This window comes from Littorina saxatilis, unplaced genomic scaffold (assembly GCF_037325665.1).
Source record: "Littorina saxatilis isolate snail1 unplaced genomic scaffold, US_GU_Lsax_2.0 scaffold_784, whole genome shotgun sequence".
NCBI classification, from domain to species: domain Eukaryota; kingdom Metazoa; phylum Mollusca; class Gastropoda; order Littorinimorpha; family Littorinidae; genus Littorina; species Littorina saxatilis.
Genome location: NW_027126698.1, coordinates 40001 through 62439, shown reverse-complemented (window position 1 = coordinate 62439; position 22439 = coordinate 40001). Strand labels below are relative to the sequence as shown.

The 22439-nt window shown below is 41.5% G+C and overlaps 1 protein-coding gene across 1 annotated transcript in view; it reads right to left on the bottom strand.

Annotated features, from left to right (window-relative positions):
- Positions 1-265: 265 nt before the first annotated feature.
- Positions 266-22439, bottom strand: part of LOC138955191 (sodium-dependent nutrient amino acid transporter 1-like) — a gene marked incomplete at its 3' end in the record, with an annotated part of 23530 nt that continues 1356 nt past the window's right edge. The window contains 4 exon segments of the mRNA XM_070326850.1: positions 266-393; positions 2249-2355; positions 4784-4918; positions 6014-6143. Coding sequence (XP_070182951.1) covers positions 266-393; positions 2249-2355; positions 4784-4918; positions 6014-6143 — 500 coding nt within the window.

The following is a 22439-nucleotide window of genomic DNA, read 5'->3' as shown; positions in this document are numbered from 1 at the left end:
AGGAATCAGTGATAAAACTCGCCCGGGTTCGCTGGCATGTACAGTGTGCTCTTTGGTGCACGAGCGACACACACACACACACACACAGACACACGGACGCACGGACACACGCACACACACAGACACAATGACACAAGGGGAGGGAGAGAGAGAGAGAGAGAGAGAGAGAGAGAGAGAGAGAGAGAGAGAGAGAGAGAGAGAGAGAGAGAGAGAGAGAGAGAGAGAGAGAGAGGTTCACATGCGTAGAGACAGAGGGTGCCTTTACCTCCAAGACGCGCAAAACTCTCAATGGGTTGATTGACCCGGTAAGCCATGTTACCCATGTGTGTGAACAAGACAATGCCAGCGAAAATACTGATGACTGTGTCGAGGGTGATAACCAACACAGACATTCTGAAACAGCAAAAAAACATCAGGCAGTTACCTTAATTTAAAGCCGAACAGCCGCGCGCCTATGTTGGCCTTTTACCGAAATATAACTATATTTTTGCTGAACGGCAGTACAGAATTTGCAGACAAGAAGAGCACCTCAATAAATGATGGTGATAAGATTGAAGATTGATCAATCAAAAAATCGTTGTGTTTGTGTACTTAAAGATGTGTGTGTGTGTGTGTGTGTGTGTGTGTGTGTGTGTGTGTGTGTGTGTGTGTGTGTTGATATTGTGTGTGCGTGATTGTTTGTGTATTTGTGTGTGTGTATGTGTGTGTGCGAGAGACATAACGTGTTTGTTTTCGTTTATTTGAGTGTGTCAGCATGTGTGTGCGTTTTCGTGAGATATATAAAGAAAGAGAGAGAGAGAGAGAGAGAGAGAGAGAGAGAGAGAGAGAGAGAGAGAGAGAGAGAGATTCTGGAGTCTGGATGGTTTATTGATTAGGCCTTGGGCCCATTTCAATTCGGGGTGTACAAAGTTTTAAAGTTACATGCTTCATGAATAATAATCATAATAATATTAATCATAATAATAATCATCATCATCATCATAATGACAGTCGACAGGACGACAGTGAAAACAGGCATTTACAACAGCAAAACGTTTGAAAAAGGACAGTAATGCATCAACACAAAATCCAGTCTCTATCACACTTCACTCATGTCTCTCTGTCATCCTTCCATCCATCCATCCATCCATCCATCCAACCATCCAGGCCATCCATCCATCCATCTCATGTCCCTCTGTCATCCATCCATCTAATCATCCGTCTGTCTGACCAACCATTCATCCGTCATCCCTCTATTCATCCCTCCATTCACATGGCCTTCCACACGCAAATCTGCAAACAGTTATACATAATCGTTGCATCTCTGATACATAGCATCACATTAATGAGAGAGAGAGAGAGAGAGAGAGAGAGAGAGAGAGAGAGAGAGAGAGAGAGAGAGAGAGAGAGAGAGAGAGAGAGAGAGAGAGACAATGACAATGACAATGACAATGACAATTCTTTATTTTACGAGGGTAACAGAATAAGCATTGGTATACTTTTTTGCATCTGGCCCTCGCCCTAAAGAGGGACTAAATCTACTATAATAACTACTACTACATACTTACATAATTAGTAAAACAGTATAAGTTTATGTACATAAGTGCATTATATGAAACATTGTAGTTTATAAATGTTCATGACAAGGTGCAAAGCAAAAATTTGCAAGTCAATTAGAGTCAGAATACTATGCAATAGTACATCAACTCTGTAAGACAATGGATATTATGCAGAACATCATAATTTCGTGAACAAAACAATAAATCAAAGGTGAGTGACTGTGTCCCAAAGGACATAACAATCAAGAATATACTATTTTCATTAAATGGGATATATATTTGTTTTTGAAAGAATCTGTGCTGGTAGCTTCCCGTAAGGCATTCGGAAGAGCGTTCCAGAGACGGCCACCTGAATAAACTAGACTAGACTTAAATAAGTCTATCCTAGGAAGAGGAGTGTTAAATTTCATAAGGTGGTGTGAATTCTTCAAAGAGAACTTTGAACAAATGGTTTGGGGTAGAGTTTCGGATATAATTTTATGCATAAAGATTCCTTTGTTAAAAAGCAGTCTTGACTTTAGAGGTAAGATCCCTAAATGTATGTAGTCTAACTCTGTGAGGGTAGTGTGCTTTAGTAATACTAAAGAGAGAGAGAGAGAGAGAGAGAGAGAGAGAGAGAGAGAGAGAGAGAGAGAGAGAGAGAGAGAGAGAGAGAGACACACACACACACACTCAATCCCCCCCCTCCCCGCACGCACAGATCAACCTACTTCAAAGGGTTTCCATCCGTATAGCGACTATAACTGCATAGTGTGCTGATGACGCCAGTGCCCAGGATCACCCCGAAGAAGGCTTCCCCACTGGCATCCCACCACACCTGTCGGCAGAGTTATTTTTTTTTTGTCTGTATGTATTCCGCCCCTGATACTACTGTGGTAAGACCCCCCGCGGGTTAGGGGGAAGAATTTACCCGATGCTTCCCAGCATGTCGTAAGAGGCGACTAACGGATTCTGTTTCTCCTTTTACCCTTGTTAAGTGTTTCTTGTATAGAATATAGTCAATTTTTGTAAAGAATTTAGTCAAGCAGTATGTAAGAAATGTTAAGTCCTTTTTACTGGAAACTTGCATAAAAAAGTAAATTTTAAGGGGCTTATTGTCCGTCAGGTCTTAATTGCCTATATTGGACATGAATTGGTTTATACGATTCGAGTTTTACGCCCTCACGGCTTTTTGATGTTTGCGTGTTTAGGTGGTATCAGCCATCTGCACGTATGGTAGAATGACCAAGATCTTTAACGTGCCATTGTGGTGACACGGGGGTGGGAGATGGATACCGTCTCTGGGTCTGCACATAAAGTTGACCCGTGTCCGTCCCGGCCCGGATTCGAACCAGCGACCTCTCGATCACAAGTCCAGTGCTCTACCACCTGAGCTACCCGGGCTCCCGGAAGCTTGCATTCTCCCAGTAAGGTAATATATTGTACTACGTTGCAAGCCCCTGGAGCAAATTTTTGATTAGTGCTTTTGTGAACAAGAACAAGTGGCTCTATCCCATCTCCCCCCTTCCCCCGTCGCGATATAACCTTCGTGGTTGAAAACGACGTTAAACACCAAATAAAGAAAGAAAGACTGTGGTAAGGCCACACTTTAACAGTGATTACGATCATTACTTCTGATGTGTGCGTATACTGTCCGATGTCCAGGATTCGTTTTACTAACGCGCCATTCGTCACACACGCATGCACTCGCACGCAAGTGCGCGGGTTCATACACACACGCGCGCACGCACGCACGCACGCGCGCGCGCACTCACACACACACACACACACACACACACACGATCTCCTTACACGACTCTCCTTCGTCATTTCCCATTACAGCGGAACACCCCTTTTAAGACCGTTCCCCCTCTCCCCCAAAATAAGACGTACTCCCTCCCTTTTAAGACTGTTCCCCCTCTCCCCCAAAATAAGACGTACTCCCTCCCTTTTAAGACCGTTCCCCCTCTCCCCCAAAATAAGACGTACTCCCTCCCTTTTAAGACTGTTCCCCCCTCTCCCCAAAAATAAGACGTACTCCCTCCCTTTTAAGACTGTTCCCCCTCTCCCCCAAAATAAGACGTACTCCCTCCCTTTTAAGACTGTTCCCCCTCTCCTCCAAAATAAGACGTACTCCCTCCCTTTTAAGACTGTTCCCCCTCTCCCCCAAAATAAGACGTACTCCCTCCCTTTTAAGACTGTTCCCCTCTCCCCCAAAATAAGACGTACTCCCCCCCTTTTAAGACCGTTCCCCCCTCCCCCAAAATAAGACGTACTCCCTCCCTTTTAAGACCGTTCCCCCTCTCCCCCAAAATAAGACGTACTCCCCCCCCCCTTTTAAGACCGTTCCCCCTCTCCCCCAACATAAGACGTACTCCCCCCCTTTTAAGACCGTTCCCCCTCTCCCCCAAAATAAGACGTACTCCCCCCCCTTTTAAGACCGTTCCCCCTCTCCCCCAAAATAAGACATACCCCCCCCCCTTTTTAAGACCGTTCCCCCTCTCCCCCAAAATAAGACGTACTCCCTCCCTTTTAAGACCGTTCCCCCTCTCCCCCAAAATAAGACGTACTCCCCCCCTTTTCAGACCCTCCCCCAACCATCCTACCCAATAGAAGCCTCACTCCCCTTTAAGACCCCCACCCCCCGATTAGACCTCCCGCCCTTTCAAGACCCAGTTTTCTCAGATCTTCTATTCATAAACTCTGAAAGTTTAACCCCATTTTCAGACTCCTTTTTTCAAGACATGATTTTCTCAAAATATCCATAATGACCCGTGACCCCAAAACTTGACGAGGGTCAATCAAACTTAGGTCACCCGTGACCCCAAAACTTGACGAGGGTCAATCAAACTTAGGTCAAGTCGGGAGATCATCAAACTCTAGAATTGTGCAAAGTTTCAAAGCTCTAGCTTGAAAAACACCCGAGATAACCTCAACGTTAAGTTTTTATGAAACGAACCATACCCGCTGTGACCCCAAAATTTGACGAGGGTCAACCAAACTGGGGTCACTTCGTGAGATCATCAAACCCTAAAAGTGTGCAAAGATTCAAAAGTCTAGCTTGAAAAACATCCGAGATAACCTCAACGTTAAGTTTTTGTCCACGGACGGCCTGCCGTCCGTCCACGCAGACGGCCATGGATGAATACTAAAACTCACCCATTATTCAGGTGAGTCAAACATCAAAGAGACCAGCAGATCGTGCGATCCGCGACAGGCGGACAAGAGCGGCAGTTGGGAACATCCACAAAACACGCAATGAATACCTCTGGTTTGAGCCAGTTGTCCCACTTGGGCGTGAAGAAATAATTCAAACCCTTTCCGCTATTGGGCATCAAGGCTCCGTTGGTGACCAGAACGGTCAGTACCAGGATCATGATCAGCACGTTGAATATCATGATCTGAGAAAGTCAAAGCAAAAGGATCATGTTCTGAGATAGTGAAAGCAAAAGTATCATCATCTGAAATAGTCTAAGCAAAAGGATCATGATCTGAGAGAGTGACAGAAAAGGATCATGATCTGAGCTAGTGACAGCAAAAGGATCATGATCTGAGATCGTGACAGAAAAGGATCATGATCTGAGATAGTCAAAGCAAAAGGATAATGATCTGAGATAGTGACAGCAAAAAGATCATGATCTGAGATAGTGACAGCAAAAGGATCATGATTTGAGAGAGTGACAGCAAAAGGATCATGATCTGAGATAGTGACAGCAAAAGGATCATGATCTGAGATAGTCAAAGCAAAAGGATCATGATCTGAGATAGTGATAGCAAAAGAATCATGATCTGAGATAGTGATAGCAAAAGGATCATGATCTGAGATAGCAACAGCAAAAGGATAATGATCTGAGATAGTGATAGCAAAAGGATCATGATCTGAGATAGCAACAGCAAAAGGATCATGATCTGAGATAGTGACAGCAAAATGATCATGATCTAAGATAGCAACAGCAAAAGGATCATGATTTGAGATAGTGATAGCAAAAGGATCATGATCTGAGATAGCAACAGCAAAAGGATCATGATCTGAGATAGTGATAGCAAAAGGATCATGATCTGAGATAGCAACAGCAAAAGGATAATGATATGAGATAGTGATAGCAAAAGGATCATGATATGAGATAGTGATAGCAACAAGATCATGATCTGAGATAGCGACAGCAACAGGATAATGATCTGAGATAGTGATAGCAAAAGGATCGTGACCTGAGATAGTGATCGCAAATAGATCATGATCTGAGATAGTGATCGCCAAAGGGTCATGATCTGAGATAGTGATCGCAAATAGATCATGATCTGAGATAGTGATCGCCAAAGGGTCATGATCTGAGCTCGTCATAGCAAAAGGATCCTGATCCGAGATAGTGATATCGAAAGGATTAACACAAGAGGCCTAAATCGTAATTTGGGATAATCACATGGATAGCATCAAAACGCTTAAATATTATTATCTGAGACTGTTTACAAGACTAAACAAGCCAGCAGTTGCTCACACTTCCGAATTGGGAGATGTTCTGCCTCAAGGCGAGGAAACACGCCAGCCACACCACGAACAGACAGGCCACCAACGGGCCCTGTGGTCCGCCCGTGTCCCCAGACTTGTCCACACCCTCGATGTATTCACTGAAATAGACACAGACAGATAGACAGACTGTCTTCACAGAAAGAAAGACAATGTATTCACAGACAGACACTGTATTTACAGACAGACAGATAAACAGACAGACAGACAATGTATTCGCAGACAGACAGACAAACACACATACATGTATTCACAAACAGACAGACAGACAGACAGACAGACAGACAGACAGGCAGACATGCAGCTACTGCATCATTTACTTGTTCGTTAATTTTTCCCCGTTCACACAGAGACGCCACTTCTAGTTCTACTCCGTTGTACAATTTGTGGAGAGCGTGGCCAATCGTGGGCCAAACGTGGGAGGATCTTCGTGAGCGTGGTTTGGTCGGGGTGGGATCTGCTAGGTCGCGAAGCTGCGCGCTCTCCCTACGCTTATTTTGAAATGCACAAAACAAGCGTAGCCGGGTCGTGGCGCAGTATGGTCGTGATGTAGGTTTTTTTGTATGGCCCCCGTCACACAGCTCTACGTTTTTACGACGACCATGCCGATCACTCCGATTTAAAAAAGTTATCAAGTCGGGGCTCGCCGTCAAAATCCAGCACATGGCAAATCAAAACAAGTCGCGTGAAGCGATATAAAAACATTTAGTCAAGCTGTCGGCATCAAAGTAACAGATTAACACCAACAAACAGTCATCGCCGAGGCTGTATTTAAGATAGTCTCGACTAACCACACCTAAAGACCGAGACGGGTCACGCTCGTCTCCGCGTAGCGTGCAAACGCAGTACTTAGGCCTACTTAACCTATTTTCTGTAATTCTGAGAACATTTGTAGAGTAAACGTGACATAGGTATATATTTTTGAATTCAGGAAAAATTGAGGAACACGATGCAATCATTTTTAAATCTGTTAGTGAAAATTCGATTTTAATGACAACTTTAATTAGCAAACTAATTAACTAGTTATAAAGCCTCCAAGCTGAAATGCAATACCAAAGTCCGGGCTTCGTCGAAGATTACTCGACTAAAATATCAACAAATTTGGTTGAAAAATGAGAGCGTGACAGTGCTGCCTCAACTTTCATAAAAAGCCGGATATGACGTCATCAAAGAAATTTATCGAAAAAATGAAAAAAAACGTCCGGGGATATCACACTCAGGAATTCTACTGTGAATCGCTCTACACACACACACACACACACACACACACACACACACACACACACACACACACACACACACACACACACACACACACACACACACACACACACACACACACATACATACATACATACATACATACGCACTTACACCACCACCCTCGTCTCGATTCCCCGTCTATGTTAAATCATTTAGTCAAAACTTGACTAAAGTAAATGTAAAATCTACATCATGACTGTACTGCGCCACGACCCGGCTACGCTTGTTTTGTGCAGTTCAAAATTAATAAGCGTAGGGAGAGGGCGCAGCTTCGCGACCTAGCAGATCACACCCCGACCACACCACGCTAATGAAGATCCTGCCACGTTTGGTCCACGATTGGCCACGCTCTCGGACACTTTTCCATCGTAGCAGAAGCGGCGTCTATATTATGTGACTGGGGTATTAGTGCCATGTGCTGGATTCTGACGGCGATATACCCCGATTTGATAACTTTTTCAGATCGGCGTGATCGGCATGGTCGTGGTAAGGACGTAGCGCTGTGTGAACGGGCCCTAAAACACGGCCCGGTCCGCTGACAAGTATACTTGAGTTGTGTATCCGTACAAACTGATTCCATCACTCAAACTTCTGTCTTCTAATGACCACTATTTACCCCCATTCGAGTGTAAACGCAAGCACATAAGACCAAGATCCTGTAATCCATTATGGACCGTTTCAGAGTTCGGTGGGTTATAGAAACACGAAACTACCCAGCAGGCTTCTCCAGAAAGCGTCGTATGGCTGCCTGAATGGCGGGGTAAACACGGTCGTACATGTAAAACATTGTGGTAGTTTCAGCACATGAACGAACAAGAAAAAGGTAGATTGTCAAGTGGAGAGGTGGCCTTATCCCAATTAAAAGCGTGGCTAGATATGAATTTGTGAGCCGACTGAAGCGTTTGCAAGGGAAAGACTGATCTTTTAACATATGAAACCTTACATTCCAGCAGGATATATATTGACAAGAGCGCACTAGAAAATGAAACAAGTCGCGTAAGGCGAAATTACTACATTTAGTCAAGCTGTGGAACTCACAGAATGAAACTGAACGTAGTCCGCCGCTAGTGCAAAAGGCAGTGAAAGTGACGAGCCTGTTTGGCGTGGTAGCGGTTGCGCTGTGCTTCATAGCACGCTTTACTGTACCTCTCTTCGTTATAACTTTCTGAGCGTGTTTTTAATCCAAACATATCATATCTATATGTTTTTGGAATCAGGAACCGACAAGGAATAAGATAAAATTGTTTTTAAAACGATTTCGGAAATTTAATTTTAATCATAATTTTTATATTTTTAATTTTCAGAGCTTGTTTTTAATCCTAATATAACATATTTATCTGTTTTTGGAATCAGAACACAATGAAGAATAAAATAAAAGTAATTTTGGGTCGTTTTATAAAAAAATAATTTTAATTACAATTTTCAGATTTTTAATGACCAAAGTCATTAATTAATTTTTAAGCCACCAAGCTGAAATGCAATACCGAAGTCCGGCCTTCGTCGAAGATTGCTTTAAAAAAATTTCAATCAATTTAATTGAAAAATGAGGGTGTGACAGTGCCGCCTCAACTTTTACAAAAAGCCGGATATGACGTCATCAAAGACATTTATCGAAAAAAAGAAAAAAACGTCCGTGGATATCATACCCAGGAACTCTCATGTCAAATTTCATAAAGATCGGTCCAGCAGTTTGGTCTGAATCGCTCTATTGGGGCGGGGATATAGCTCAGTTGGTAGCGCGCTGGATTTGTATTCAGTTGGCCGCTGTCAGCGTGAGTTCGATCCCAGGTTCGGCGGAAATTTATTTCAGAGTCAACTTTGTGTGCAGACTCTCTTCGGTGTCCGAACCCTCCCCCCGTGTACACTACATTGGGTGTGCACGTTAAAGATCCCACGATTGACAAAAGGGTCTTTCCTGGCAAAATTGCTTAGGCACAGTTAATAATTGTCTACCTATACCCGTGTGACTTGGAATAATAGGCCGTGAAAGGTAAATATGCGCCGAAATGGCTGCAATCTACTGGCCGTATAAAATTTCATCTCACACGGCATCACTGCAGAGCGCCTAGAACTGTACCCACGGAATATGCGCGATATAAGCGTCATTGATTGATTGATACACACACACACAGACACACACACACACACACACACACACACACACACACACACACACACACACACACACACACACACACACACACACATACACCACAACCCTCGTCTCGATTCCCCCTTCTACGTTAAAACAGTTAGTCAAAACTTGACTAAATGTAAAACAAGTCGCGTACGGCGAAATTACTACATTTATTCAAGCTGTGGAACGCACAGAATGAAACTGAACGTAGTCCGCCGCTAGTGCAAAAGGCAGTGAAGGTGACGAGCCTGTTTGGCGCAGTAGCGGTTGCGCTGTGCTTCCTTGCACGCTTCACTGTACCTCTCTTCGTTTTAACTTTCTGAGCGTGATTTTAATCCAAACACATCATATCTATATGTTTTTGGAATCAGGAACCGACAAGGAATAAGATAAAATAGTTTTTAAAACGATTTCGGAAATTTAATTTTGATCATAATTTTTATATTTTTAATTTTCAGAGCTTGTTTTTAATCCAAATATAACATATTTATATGTTTTTGGAATCAGAAAATGACTAAGAATAACATGAAATTGTTTTTGGATCGTTTAATAAAAAAATAATTTTAATTACAAGTTTCCGATTTTTAATGACCAAACTCAATCATTAGTTTTTAAGCCACCAAGCTGAATTGCAAAACCAAACCCCGGCCTTCGTCGAAGATTGCTTTGCCAAAATTTCAATCAATTTAATTGAAAAATGAGGGTGTGACAGTGCCGCCTCAACTTTTACAAAAAGTCGGATATGACGTCATCAAAGGTATTTATCGAAAAAAGAAAAAAATGTCCGGGGATATCATACCCAGGAACTCTCATGTCAAATTTCATAAAGATCGGCTCAGTAGTTTAGTCTGAATCGCTCTACACACACACACACACACACAGACAGACACACACACACACACACACACACACACACACACACACATACACCACGACCCTCGTCTCGATTCCCCCCTCTGTGTTAAAACATTTAGTCAAAACTTGACTAAATGTAAAAAGAAGAAGAAACAAGTCGCGTAAGGCGAAATTACTACATTTAGTCAAGCTGTGGAACTCACAGAATGAAACTGAACGTAGTCCGCCGCTAGTGCAAAAGGCAGTGAAAGTGACGAGCCTGTTTGGCGCGGTAGCGGTTGCGCTGTGCTTCATAGCACACTATACAGCATGACTTCCCTTCTTTGTCTCTGTTAATCTAGGGAGAAAATATCCAGCGATATTTCTCCGTAGGCCTAAAGTTCGGCCATGACCTAGGCAAAATAAACTTGCGCAGCTGCAGAAACAAGAAAATGGAAATGATTGGGAGCCACGCAAATTTGACCTCTTGATTCTGACCATGAACCCGCTGTTGATAATCTGGAAGGTCGTACCAGAAATGCAGATCTATCTCTGGCCGATTCATAGATTCAACCTACAAACTGCGACCTCATCTGTGATCAGATGGCCAAGCAATGCGTGAAATCTTTTATTCTAAAGCCTTATGGCTCGTTTCGACAAGCATTAAACGGATGAAATTAACCACATGCAGTTTATTCTTCAGAAAAAATAATGCACACAAAAACTGGGTGGGGTTCGGTGATTTGTACATAAACGTCTTCCTCACGATAGATTCGCTGATTTGTCTTCTGAAGCCGTCATCAACACGAACACAAGGAACTTAGTCGATAAATATCGACAGGGGGCCGACAAATGGTTTAAATGGGAAATGTGTGTATATGGGTGTGGGTTTGAAACAAACAAACAAACCAGCCCATGTGAACCCCGGGCCGCGAAATTTTTTTTCACACGTCAGTTGCGGGCTTTCAATCCCGAAGGCTGGTTCCGAGTAACTACGAACGTAATCGGAAGTTCCGATGTTTACCAAGTCAAAGAGCCGAGTCGAACACTATCCTTGCGTCATCCAGGGAGATACTGTACATATCTCTGCGTCATCTTTGACTTTGCAAGCAGCTTTGGAGATTTCAAAACAACGTTTTTGCCCCAAAAAAGATTGTGGGCCCTTATTTTTTCCTCCTCAAGTTATTTTGGACGTTGAGCGTGGTTTGTCAGACCTATAGCGTTTCGGTTTTTAGTCAAGTTACAAAATGGCAGTCCAAGGCAAGGAGCGAAGGTGATCAATTCGGAAAGAATCTCCAATGATGTTTGCTAATGCGAGAGAATTGGGACGGGCGAACCATTGCATATCAACCAGAGGTAAGTTTCCATGTTTCGTTTTATACTTAGAGTGGGTCTTTGCGAGTATGTGTTGCAACATGTGTCACTCCGCTCACTGTCACTGACAGTCACTGAGTGTCAGTCTCTGACAACAACATTGGATGCATGTACCTGTACGTGTATGTATGTATCCTTGCCTTACGTCAGGTACGAAGATAGTTGCCCTGTATTGAATCCAACTTCCAAGACAGTGAATAAAAAATCAAAGCTAGTGCTGGTCAAATGTTTTAATGCTAGAATTAAAAATAGATAACCTTCTCGGAATATAATTGCAAGCAGGTTGGAGGCTAGTTCAAGAATCAAATTGCTGACTTACCCAGGCTGGCTGGTTACAGTGCGTTTCTTTGAAAGGCAATCAATGGTTCTACTGCTCTGCTAGTACTCACCATTTTGAAAGTGATGTTCCCATGATTGGTACTTCATCTATTATTTTATTGCAGGTCTCCTCTCAGCTGAAAAAGCCAACCGATTGCTGCATGGCCAGCGACGAATCAGGTAAAAGGTTTTATTATACACATGTACAACTGTCAGTGTCAGTGTTATGACATACAGTGTGTTTTTTCCTTCCCCTCTCTCTCATTCTCAAGTTCTGGTCAGAATAACTCATGTGGAGGTGTGCGTGTGTGACTGTGAGCAAGACTGTGAGAGAGTGGTGTTTTTTTTTTTATAATTCAGGTTCAGGGATAATAATAAAATAATGAACACCTACTGACTCCCGCAAGCTCTTAGCCTTATTTCACCAGTATGGTGATCACTTCCTCCCGTATTGGAACCATTACTAATATACTAGAAGCGCATGACTTTCAGTGTGTATGTTTGATTAAAAAAAAATGCATTGCAGTAAACACTGTCACTGTCAGGATATAATTATCTCAATGAAACTGTGTGTCAAGTTCTATTATTATTTTCCTTTTTTATATTATGCATGTGTGTAGAGCACAGAGAGCGTAAAACTTTAAAAGGAAAATAATAATAGAACTTGACACACATGATTCCTATGATAATGTAGGACAGTGGCATTGATATCTTTCTAGAATAATATGTCGTTTTACATTCAGTGAAATTTTGACTGAATTAGTGAACTGAATGTATTCAAATATGGTGACAGACATGTATACAATGTAGACAAGTTAAAGTTGCATGTGTGTACATCACTACATGTTCTGTAGCTTGCAAGTTACATTGAAAACCGCCTTGACTATAATGGAAATCCACTTAATCACTGTCTTTGGGGTTCCAACAAAAATCCAGCAGTAGGGGGGGGGGGGGGGGGGGAGTCGGGGGATTTTATTTGAACTTGTCTACCAGGGAAAAAGAATGTTTAAGCTCTTGGCATTTATGTGGGTTTAGTGTGTGTATGTGTGTCAGTTACAAACAGTACACAACTTATTCCTTTATACTCATACTTAGACTTGTTCTTGTCGTTGTGTTTAAGATCCGTTCCTTTCTCATTCATTTGTCAGTAGTGACTGAAGATGATGAAGACCTGGCCAGTGAATGTGGATGAAAAGCAGTGCTATCCAAGTCCAGCTATGATCGATGGGGAAACTACAGCAACAGCCGCAGAGGATCACCGGACAAAAAGAACTGTTTCCCAGTATTGTAAATGTCCACTCAGTCTCAGTATTGAGCATTACAACTTGTTGCTATTGTACATTTTTGTCAATGTTTTAAAGGCCCGCTACGCCTCACAGGGCCGGACTAGGCTAAGAGGAGGGGTGGGGAGGGGGGGGGGGGGGGTTGCCAGTGGTGGTCCAGGGGGAAGTTCCCCTTGGCGGGGTCAAGGGGTGAGGGGGCAAAGCCCCCTGAAGCTGATGGGTAGGTCATATTCTGAGATAGGAAAATGGTCGCTCCTTGCATGAAACGGCATAAAATAAACAATCATAAAAAATGTTTTAAATAAGTGAGGTACATGTTTAGGCTAGGGGGGGGGGGGTTGCGCAACCCCCGTAACCCCCCCCCCCCCCCCCCCCGGTAGTTAAACCCCCCGTCCGGCCCCTGCCTCATTTAAAAAGTTGTCCTATCGTTTTGAACTGAGCGCTGTCATTGTCCCATAAGAACTCCATTCCTTTGGACGGTGCAATATTCTATATTTTTCTCTCAAGATACACATTTTCAAAAAGAGACTGAAGTTGTGCAGTGCGGATCTGGCGTTTTTGGGAATTCCAAACCGTTTGTGATATGAGCTGTTTGGGTACACCTGTCTGCAGCACATTCAAGTTAGGAGTACGGGAGACAACTCCAACTGACCATAAGTCTTGCGTCTGCTTTTGTTTTCAGTTCAAGACATTTTGACGAGGCGCATTGAATTATGCCACCGAAATAAAACTAAGGCCTGTCCACTTACAAAAACTGCTGGGTCAAAGTTCAGTAAATCTTACATTTTCTTAAAGGTACTGAACTTGTCAAATCCAGGTGCACAGAGCCCCTGGGGCTTTTAGTCATACCTCAGGCAGCTATCCGTTAGAAGAACTACCAAGTTTCATTGACTTGCACCCAAAGAGTCAAGAACTGCGATTTTTTTACGAATTAATTTCGTACTCAGACCCGGCTGGTCTTGACCTATTTTTGGATCTAAATTTAGATCAGGTAGATCACCACATCATGCACAAAAAGACACGTCACTAGCAAACTATGTCAGACGTCATCATGAGTTTGTGTAAAACAAAATGGATGCCGGAATCACTCAGTTGAATCGAACTCCGACCAAACACCACGTAATAACTAGGTTAATTTATGCACTCGCGTGAACAAGAAACTGTCGAGCTTCACAGATGTCGTCGTTGGGTAGTTTTGGGTTTGTTTTACTACCATAGGAGGATTTTTGAACTGTAAATGCACTCAGCTGCAACAAAAACGCAAAACGAAGGCTGTGAGCTGCACTGTGCCTTTAAGGAAATGTGCGGCAGTAAAATTGAATTCGGAAAATACATGGAATAACCTGGTTTTCTGCATAAAAATAAATAAAACAATTGTGAATACTTCTTCTGCGTTCGTGGGCTGAAACTCCCATGTACACTCGTGTTTTTGCACGAGTGGATTTTTACGTGTATGATCCTTTTTACTCCGCCATTTAGGCAGCCATACGCCGCTTTCGGAGAATTGTGAATACTGATCGACGTAGAGTGCCGTTGGAAACAGTCGTTACATTGGATTTCTAGGAAACTGTTTAACAGCGACATCATACATCAGAAATTCCTAATATTTGGCACAAAGATACACATGTATCAATCTACAATCATATAGAACGATTTTTGACAACAGACTACAGTTGAATTTTGATATCTTTTGTCATGAGGATGAACGAATTTCTTACTGCATATTCATTACAATAATTAATTTAAATTCAACTGTAGTTTTTAACAAAAAACACGTTCTTTATGATTGTAGATATAATACATGTGTATCCTTAAATATTATGAATTTCTGATGTATTTTTGTTTGTTTATTTGTTGCTTAACGTCCAGCCGACTACGCAGAGCCATATCAGGACGAGGAAGGGGGGATGAAGGGGGCCACTTGTCAAGCGATTCCTGTTTACAAATGCACTAACCCATTACTTGTGTCCCAGCAGGCTTTAGTAAAACTAAATTAATACCTACTGGAAGATTACCAGTTTCCAGTATGTTAAAATAGGCTTAACCTATCTACTGCTGGACTTACATCAGAACACTAACAGATTAAACTATACATGAATCGCAAGACAAGCGGCAAGAGAAGAGATTTTTGGAAAAAATACAGGTGAATGAGCAAGAAGGCAGAAAAAAGAAAAGAATTCATGAAGAAAAAGAGAGCATGACAGGAAAGAGGAACCAAAAATCTACCTAACAGCAAACTAGAAAGCTCCTGCGGTTCCAAAAACAGGAGGGGCCTTTAATTTCATAACCGCAGTGCCCCACTGCGGGAATTTCTGATGTATGATGTTGCTGTAAAACTGTTTTCTAGAAATCCCATATGGCGCTGTTAATGCTAGATTCCATAGCAACAGCAGTCTATATCCATCCACAATGTTTTCATTCATTTTAATAAGTCACTTCAAGAATTAACCAGAAAACCAAGTTATTCCTTGACTATTCTTCAAGTTTAAAGGCACAATGCAGCTCACAGCCTTAGTTTTGCGTTTTTGTTGCAGCTGAGTGCATTTACAGTTCAAAAATCCTCCTATGGTACTAAAACAAACCCAAAACTACCCAACGACGACATCTGTGAAGCTCGACAGTTTCTTGTTCACGCGAGTGCATAAATTAACCTAGTTATTACGTGGTGTTTGGTCTGAGTTCGATTCAAATGAGTGATTCCGGCCTCCATTTTGTTTTACACAAACTCATGATGATGTCTGACATAGTTTGCAGTGACGTGTCTTTTTGTGCATGATGTGGTGATCTACCTGATCTAAATTTAGATCCAAAAATAGGTCAAGACCAGCCGGGACAGAGTCCGAAATTAATTCGTAAAAAAATCGCAGTTCTTGACTCTTTGGGTGCAAGTCAATGAAACTTGGTAGTTCTTCTAACGGATAGCTGTCTGAGATATGACTTAAAGCCCCAGGGGATCCGTGCACCTGGATTTGACAAGTTCAGTACCTTTAAGTTTGGTAATTTTACTGCCGCACATTGCCTTAAGTCATAAATAAAGGGTTCCAGTAACATACCATTCTTCTTTATTGATTATGAACTTTGGAAGGTTAGATTTTGGAATCAGTTTTTTTTTAAATATTTCCTTGATGTGTTGTAATAAGATCAACCGTCTGCTTGGACATATACTAAAGATCCACTACCTGGCTGCTGTCTGCGGAAAATCGATTAATTCATAGACAAATATGCCTTACAGGGAAGCAGCTAGCCAGTTGACTGTACGTGTGTTTGTGTAGAGGTGTTCTTATTGCATGTTCAAGCCAGGACAGATGGTGACCTGAAACATTTACACATTACACATGTATGCAGGACTGCTACTTTAAGCTTAGGTGCAAGTGTGATGATATAATTATTTGTTTGACTGATTATGGGCATTAAAATAAAACTGCAAAAAGAATACTTACACTTGAGATCTGATTTTGTGCGTGTCTGTGTGTGTGTGCGCATGAGGGTGTGTGTGGGCCATTTGACATACTTGCAGAAGAAACCAACAGAGGTAACTGATAAACTGCATTTATTAACACAAAGAGGTAAACAAAGTGAGTTCACACATTTCACAAAAGTAAGAAAAGGCAGTCTCACATGTGTGATAGTCTAGGAATACCAATGCATTCACAATATTTAGTACTCACATGAATGGCCCAAGAAAACTATAGGCTGAGAATGCAAGTTCTAATTTGGCACATTTGTACATGTAGCTGCATCTGCTAGACATATATATCCATCTTACAATAAAAACAAGTCGCGTAAGGCGAAAATACAATATTTAGTCAAGTAGCTGTCGAACTCACAGAATGAAACGCAATGCCATTTTACTCGTAGCATCGTCAGGCCACCGCTCATGGCAAAGGCAGTGAAATTGACAAGAAGAGCGGGGTAGTAGTTGCGCTAAGAAGGATAGCACGCTTTTCTGTACCTCTCTTTGTTTTAACTTTCTGAGCGTGGTTTTAATCCAAACATATCATATCTATATGTTTTTGGAATCAGGAACCGACAAGGAATAAGATGAAAGTGTTTTTAAATTGATTTGGACAATTTAATTTTGATAATAATTTTTATATATTTAATTTTCAGAGCTTGTTTTTAATCCGAATATAACATATTTATATGTTTTTGGAATCAGCAAATGATGGAGAATAAGATAAACGTAAATTTGGATCGTTTTATAAAATTTTTTTTTTTTTTACAATTTTCAGATTGTTAATGACCAAAGTCATTAATTAATTTTTAAGCCACCAAGCTGAAATGCAATACCGAACCCCGGGCTTCGTCGAAGATTACTTGACCAAAATTTCAACCAATTTGGTTGAAAAATGAGGGCGTGACAGTGCCGCCTCAACTTTCACGAAAAGCCGGATATGACGTCATCAAAGACATTTATCAAAAAAATGAAAAAAATATATGGGGATATCAATCCCAGGAACTCTCATGTCAAATTTCATAAAGATCGGTCCAGTAGTTTGGTCTGAATCGCTCTACACGCACGCACGCACGCACACACACACACACACACATACACCACGACCCTCGTTTCGATTCCCCCTCGATGTTAAAATATTTAGTCAAAACTTGACTAAATATAAAAACTAGTGGTTAGGACATGGGCCTGAAAATCTCAAAGTCCTAGGTTCGAATCTCTGCAGAGGCATTTACTTTTCCCCCTTAGTTAAAATAAAAATGCTCAATCGAGAGAGAGCAACTGTCAGCACAGAATGGACTGAATCTGATCATCATCCTCAGCAAAGCCAGGCACCACTCTGCAAGCTGCCTGCACGTCATATCTCGGCACCTCACTTCCTGGAAAATAAAGAAAATGTATTACTGAGCACATTCAGACTTTGCTGTGCGCTGATGGGGATATGTTTTTGGTATTGAGAAGAGGGTGTGTGGTGGGGGTGCCGGAAGGTAGGTAGGAAGTAATACATGTACTTGTTCTTCACACAATCAGTGGGATGGAGAATGGTGTGGGTGATACTGACAGTGACAACTATTAACTAAACTGTAAACATTGTTCTGTAATATTACAGGTGCCATCATTCCTTCCTGTGAAAACCATTTATTTATATATACTTTCATCATTAAAATTAAAAAGAATCTTTCATCATTAAAATTAAAAAGACTTCCTCACAAGAACCTTTCTAACGACATGATATCTTGTTATGCTGCTGATGTGAGCGGTTTTTCTGGAATGTGATGGAAATTTACTATTTTTTTAATTGACAGCATGAGCCCTCATCCCACACACATTCCCTATTTAGCGTTGACACCTTACAGTTTTGTTGAGAAATGTGATGTGAAGTCATTCAGAAAATTCTAACACTGTAGGGTGTTGATACGTTTTACTATAACTTTTATTCCATGTAAAAAGTAAAAAAATAAACTATAAAAAAAAACTGGCCAGATCTGTGTTTGTGAGCCAACGAAAGGACTGACTGTATTTAAAATAATTCCAGTAATGTGTAAATCTTTCATTCTAGCTATTTCATGTTTTACTTTCTTGCATCACATTCACAATAGTTCAAATCAATGTTCATGCAAACAGCATAATGCACTTTATGAGTATAGGGTTGCAACAAACTTTAAGATGGGAAGGAGAGAGAAAATAAAGATATTTGTACCATTATGTATACAAAGTACAGCATACCAATTAGTGAATTACCATGCACAGTATTACTATGCATCTTCAAATGTATGAATAATTTCATCTACAAAGTACTTGTAAATGTAATACAATTTACAAAGAACAAAAGACTGCTGAATGATCTACACCAGTACATGCATGTTTATAGCTAGCTACAGACTACCATCACCAATACCTTATAAATGTGTAACTTACTCTTCAGGGGTATAGTCTGTAATGTAAAGCACCACGCCAAGTCATCCTGATACCTCTCCAGTACATGTATCCATGTTTAAAGGTAAACTGTTGGAACTGGAAGACAGGAGCTGTATGAATGATGCACATCACCTCTGGTTTCTCGGGAGGCCTGAAAAAAACCATAACAATATTAACATAACTATTAACATGTCTTGAAAATGAAATAAGTACTATTTCAACTTCACTATCAGAGCCAAATCACTCACTAATTCAGTAATTGTTTTGTTTATTCTTTTACAACCATAGTTCATACACTGATACAGCAACATTTGATTCTGTGCATATAGATTAAAGATCAAGCATTTTCTAAACTTGAGTAAAAAAAATAAGAACACAACAAGCACACACTCTAGTCTGTGACTCACAGTCACACCCAGTTACTCAGTAACACACACATGACATACACAACAGATGAATCTTGCTCAGTTCTACAAAGGCCACGTTTGCAATGGTCATGTCTTGGATTTTAAAAACAATAACTTACCTGCTGGTTGATCCAAACCGATGATTGAAAATCAGTGAGAGGAAAATGTCCGAGGCTGATGATACCATTCGCCAATGGTGCGAGGAAAGAAAGACTGCTCTCTGTATGATGTTATGCAGGCTGGGAGTTTATGAGCCTCAGCATGGATTGAGCGAGTGTTGAGTGCAATTCTTTTCGCTATATCCTATTAACTCACACATTGACCCTGCAGCAGTGACGATCATTTCTAGATTGCAATCGGCAAAGTTCGTAGCTCGGATTGCACTCATTCCAGCGCTACCGTGTACTGGGTCAGCGAGACACGAACGACAACTCAAATCGATAAGCATCCGAACACATCGGAACTTCCGTTTACGTTCGTAGCTACTCGGAAATAGCCTTTGAAATTGAAAAGCCCGCAACTGACGTGTGAAAAAAAAATTCGCCCCCGGGCCGCAGGCCTTCGATGTAGTGATTGAAAAAAAAGGATGTTCTCAAATGGTTCAATTCTCATTTGGTCTGATTCTCAAATGGTACACCCCCCCCCCTGGCCACAGGCCTAGGGGTAAAATTTTATAGACACTGACCTTCTTCCCAGGGGTCATTGACCCAGTTTTAGCTATGAGAGGTGGTTCGCCCAGAGGCGGTCTCTTTGATGTCTTGAGAGGAAACTTGGCCAGGGTAGTACATGCACCAGAACTGGTGGACACCAAGGACAAACATGAAATCGAAGCAGTTTGCTTTCAGAGGGAACGGTCGTCAGCAACTCAAACTTCTCTGTTTTCTTTTTTTAAGAAAATCTGACTTTCTTTGTGGCCCCCTGACTCCGCCCCCCTCCCTCTGTAAGGACCCCCCTCCATAAGGACCGATTTTTGTCAACATTTTAAAGGTCGCTAGAGAGGGGTTCCACTGTATGACCTAACCGCTACTGGCAGACGGCCTCAATCTTCACGCGCAAAGACGAGATTAATAGGTGCTCGGTTTTGGTATTTTGAATTACATTACATTAAACCTTTGTTGGGTTTCATGGTCATGGCAACAGCCATAATAATATTACATGATGTATAATATCATATTTCAGCATATGTGAATTACATGTCATCATACTATAAAACTGTCATACATTTTTATTCCTACATTATTCTGATTGATCACAACCAAACCTACTATCATTGGACACATCCAAATGCAAGCGCCTGTTCTTGACAATTTCCCTCTGATCTAAATATAAAATCAGTGCAATTTCCTGGGTCGGGCTTTGCCACAGACACTCACGGTTTGGCCTGTAGTTTTCTGATTTGTGCACAAAAGCTTTTTTTCTTTTTTCTTTTTTTTTAACATAACAATGTTTAATGTCACTGTATGTTTAAAAGACCATGGTCATATTTGTAAAAACAATGTTAAATTAGAAAATAAATAACATTTTGGTTCATGATTTTTCCTACACCTGTGCTGAAAATAAGAAATAAAAATGTCGGTATATAAGTCGCTCAAATACAAGTAGGTATGAATGGCTCGGTTTGAGTTTGTTGCAGTTGACCCTGCACAATGCGACCTATCATGTTTTTGCGATTTTGCCGTCACCCCTCCCATAGGGTGACGTATTTCACAACTTCCTGTGTTACACAAACTCTGTGATGACTCCCAATTTTGACTTCACTCCTCCCATAGGGTGACGGATTTCACAACTTTCTACAGATGAACAATGTTGCCTCCACCCCTCCCATAGGGTGACGGATGTCACAACTTCCTGTGTACACAAACTGATGACGTATTTCACAACAAAATGGCGCTGCCCATGGTCAACCTCGAAACTATCCGTATAGAATGGGGGCGTCCTCGCCCCCATAACAATGATTGCAGAAGCAAACTCTGTACCTACACGACCGAGACACAAGACTGACTATTTCACAGCTGCAATGTGAATAGAGAACAAAGACGTTTTGGGTAAGCTTACTCACGTCAGGTCTTCACTGACAAGCTGGGAACAGACGGAAAATTCCGAAAAAAGTAAATGACGTCAAAGTCTCTTTCGCTTTGCGTGTAACTTTGTCATGACGTCTTTTTGTGACGACAGTACACGCGACAATTATTTTGTTCGCTTCCGATGTCATTTTAGACTAAGGAGCTAAGCCTGTGTCTTGAAACAGCTGAAACACTCTTTTGGATTGCCGTTTCAATGTTAACCAAAAAGTTAAAGAAAAAAAAAACAAGGTTCAGTTGCGAACTGACAGCGGATTGAGCATTTATTCCTGTTGATGAAGGTACGATTGAAGCTTTATTCTCTCCGTCAACCAACAAGACTAGATTTGTAGCAGACGAAAAACAAAGTGTGCGTTTTTCCTGTCTTGTGAAGGCGATTATGTCGTTATAAGTTATCTGTACGTTGTGAAGACATTTCAAAACAAAATTTAGCTTTGATGCGTCACGGGATATAAGCTTATACGTTTTTATCCATGGAATTGGTGTTTTTTTCGTCTCGGCAGGGTGAATGAATTCATGATGTCTTTTCCGGAACTGGACAAAACTGGCCTTGCCAAGACTGAAACAAAATATAGTTCTACAACTTCTAGGCTTGGGTTGATTGCCCATGGTGAATTTCCAATGATTTTTTTCCACATCCCATGACAAATTCTCTTTACTTTGGTCATGCCATATATACGTTACAGTTCCGTCCATCCATGGTATCGCGTGATATTTTGTCTCGACGGGGTGAAAGAATATAATGACGTCACTCTCGGCAGAGCCTCGAGTGACGTCATCATATTCATTGACCCAGTCTCGACAAAATATCAGGCGATACCATGGATG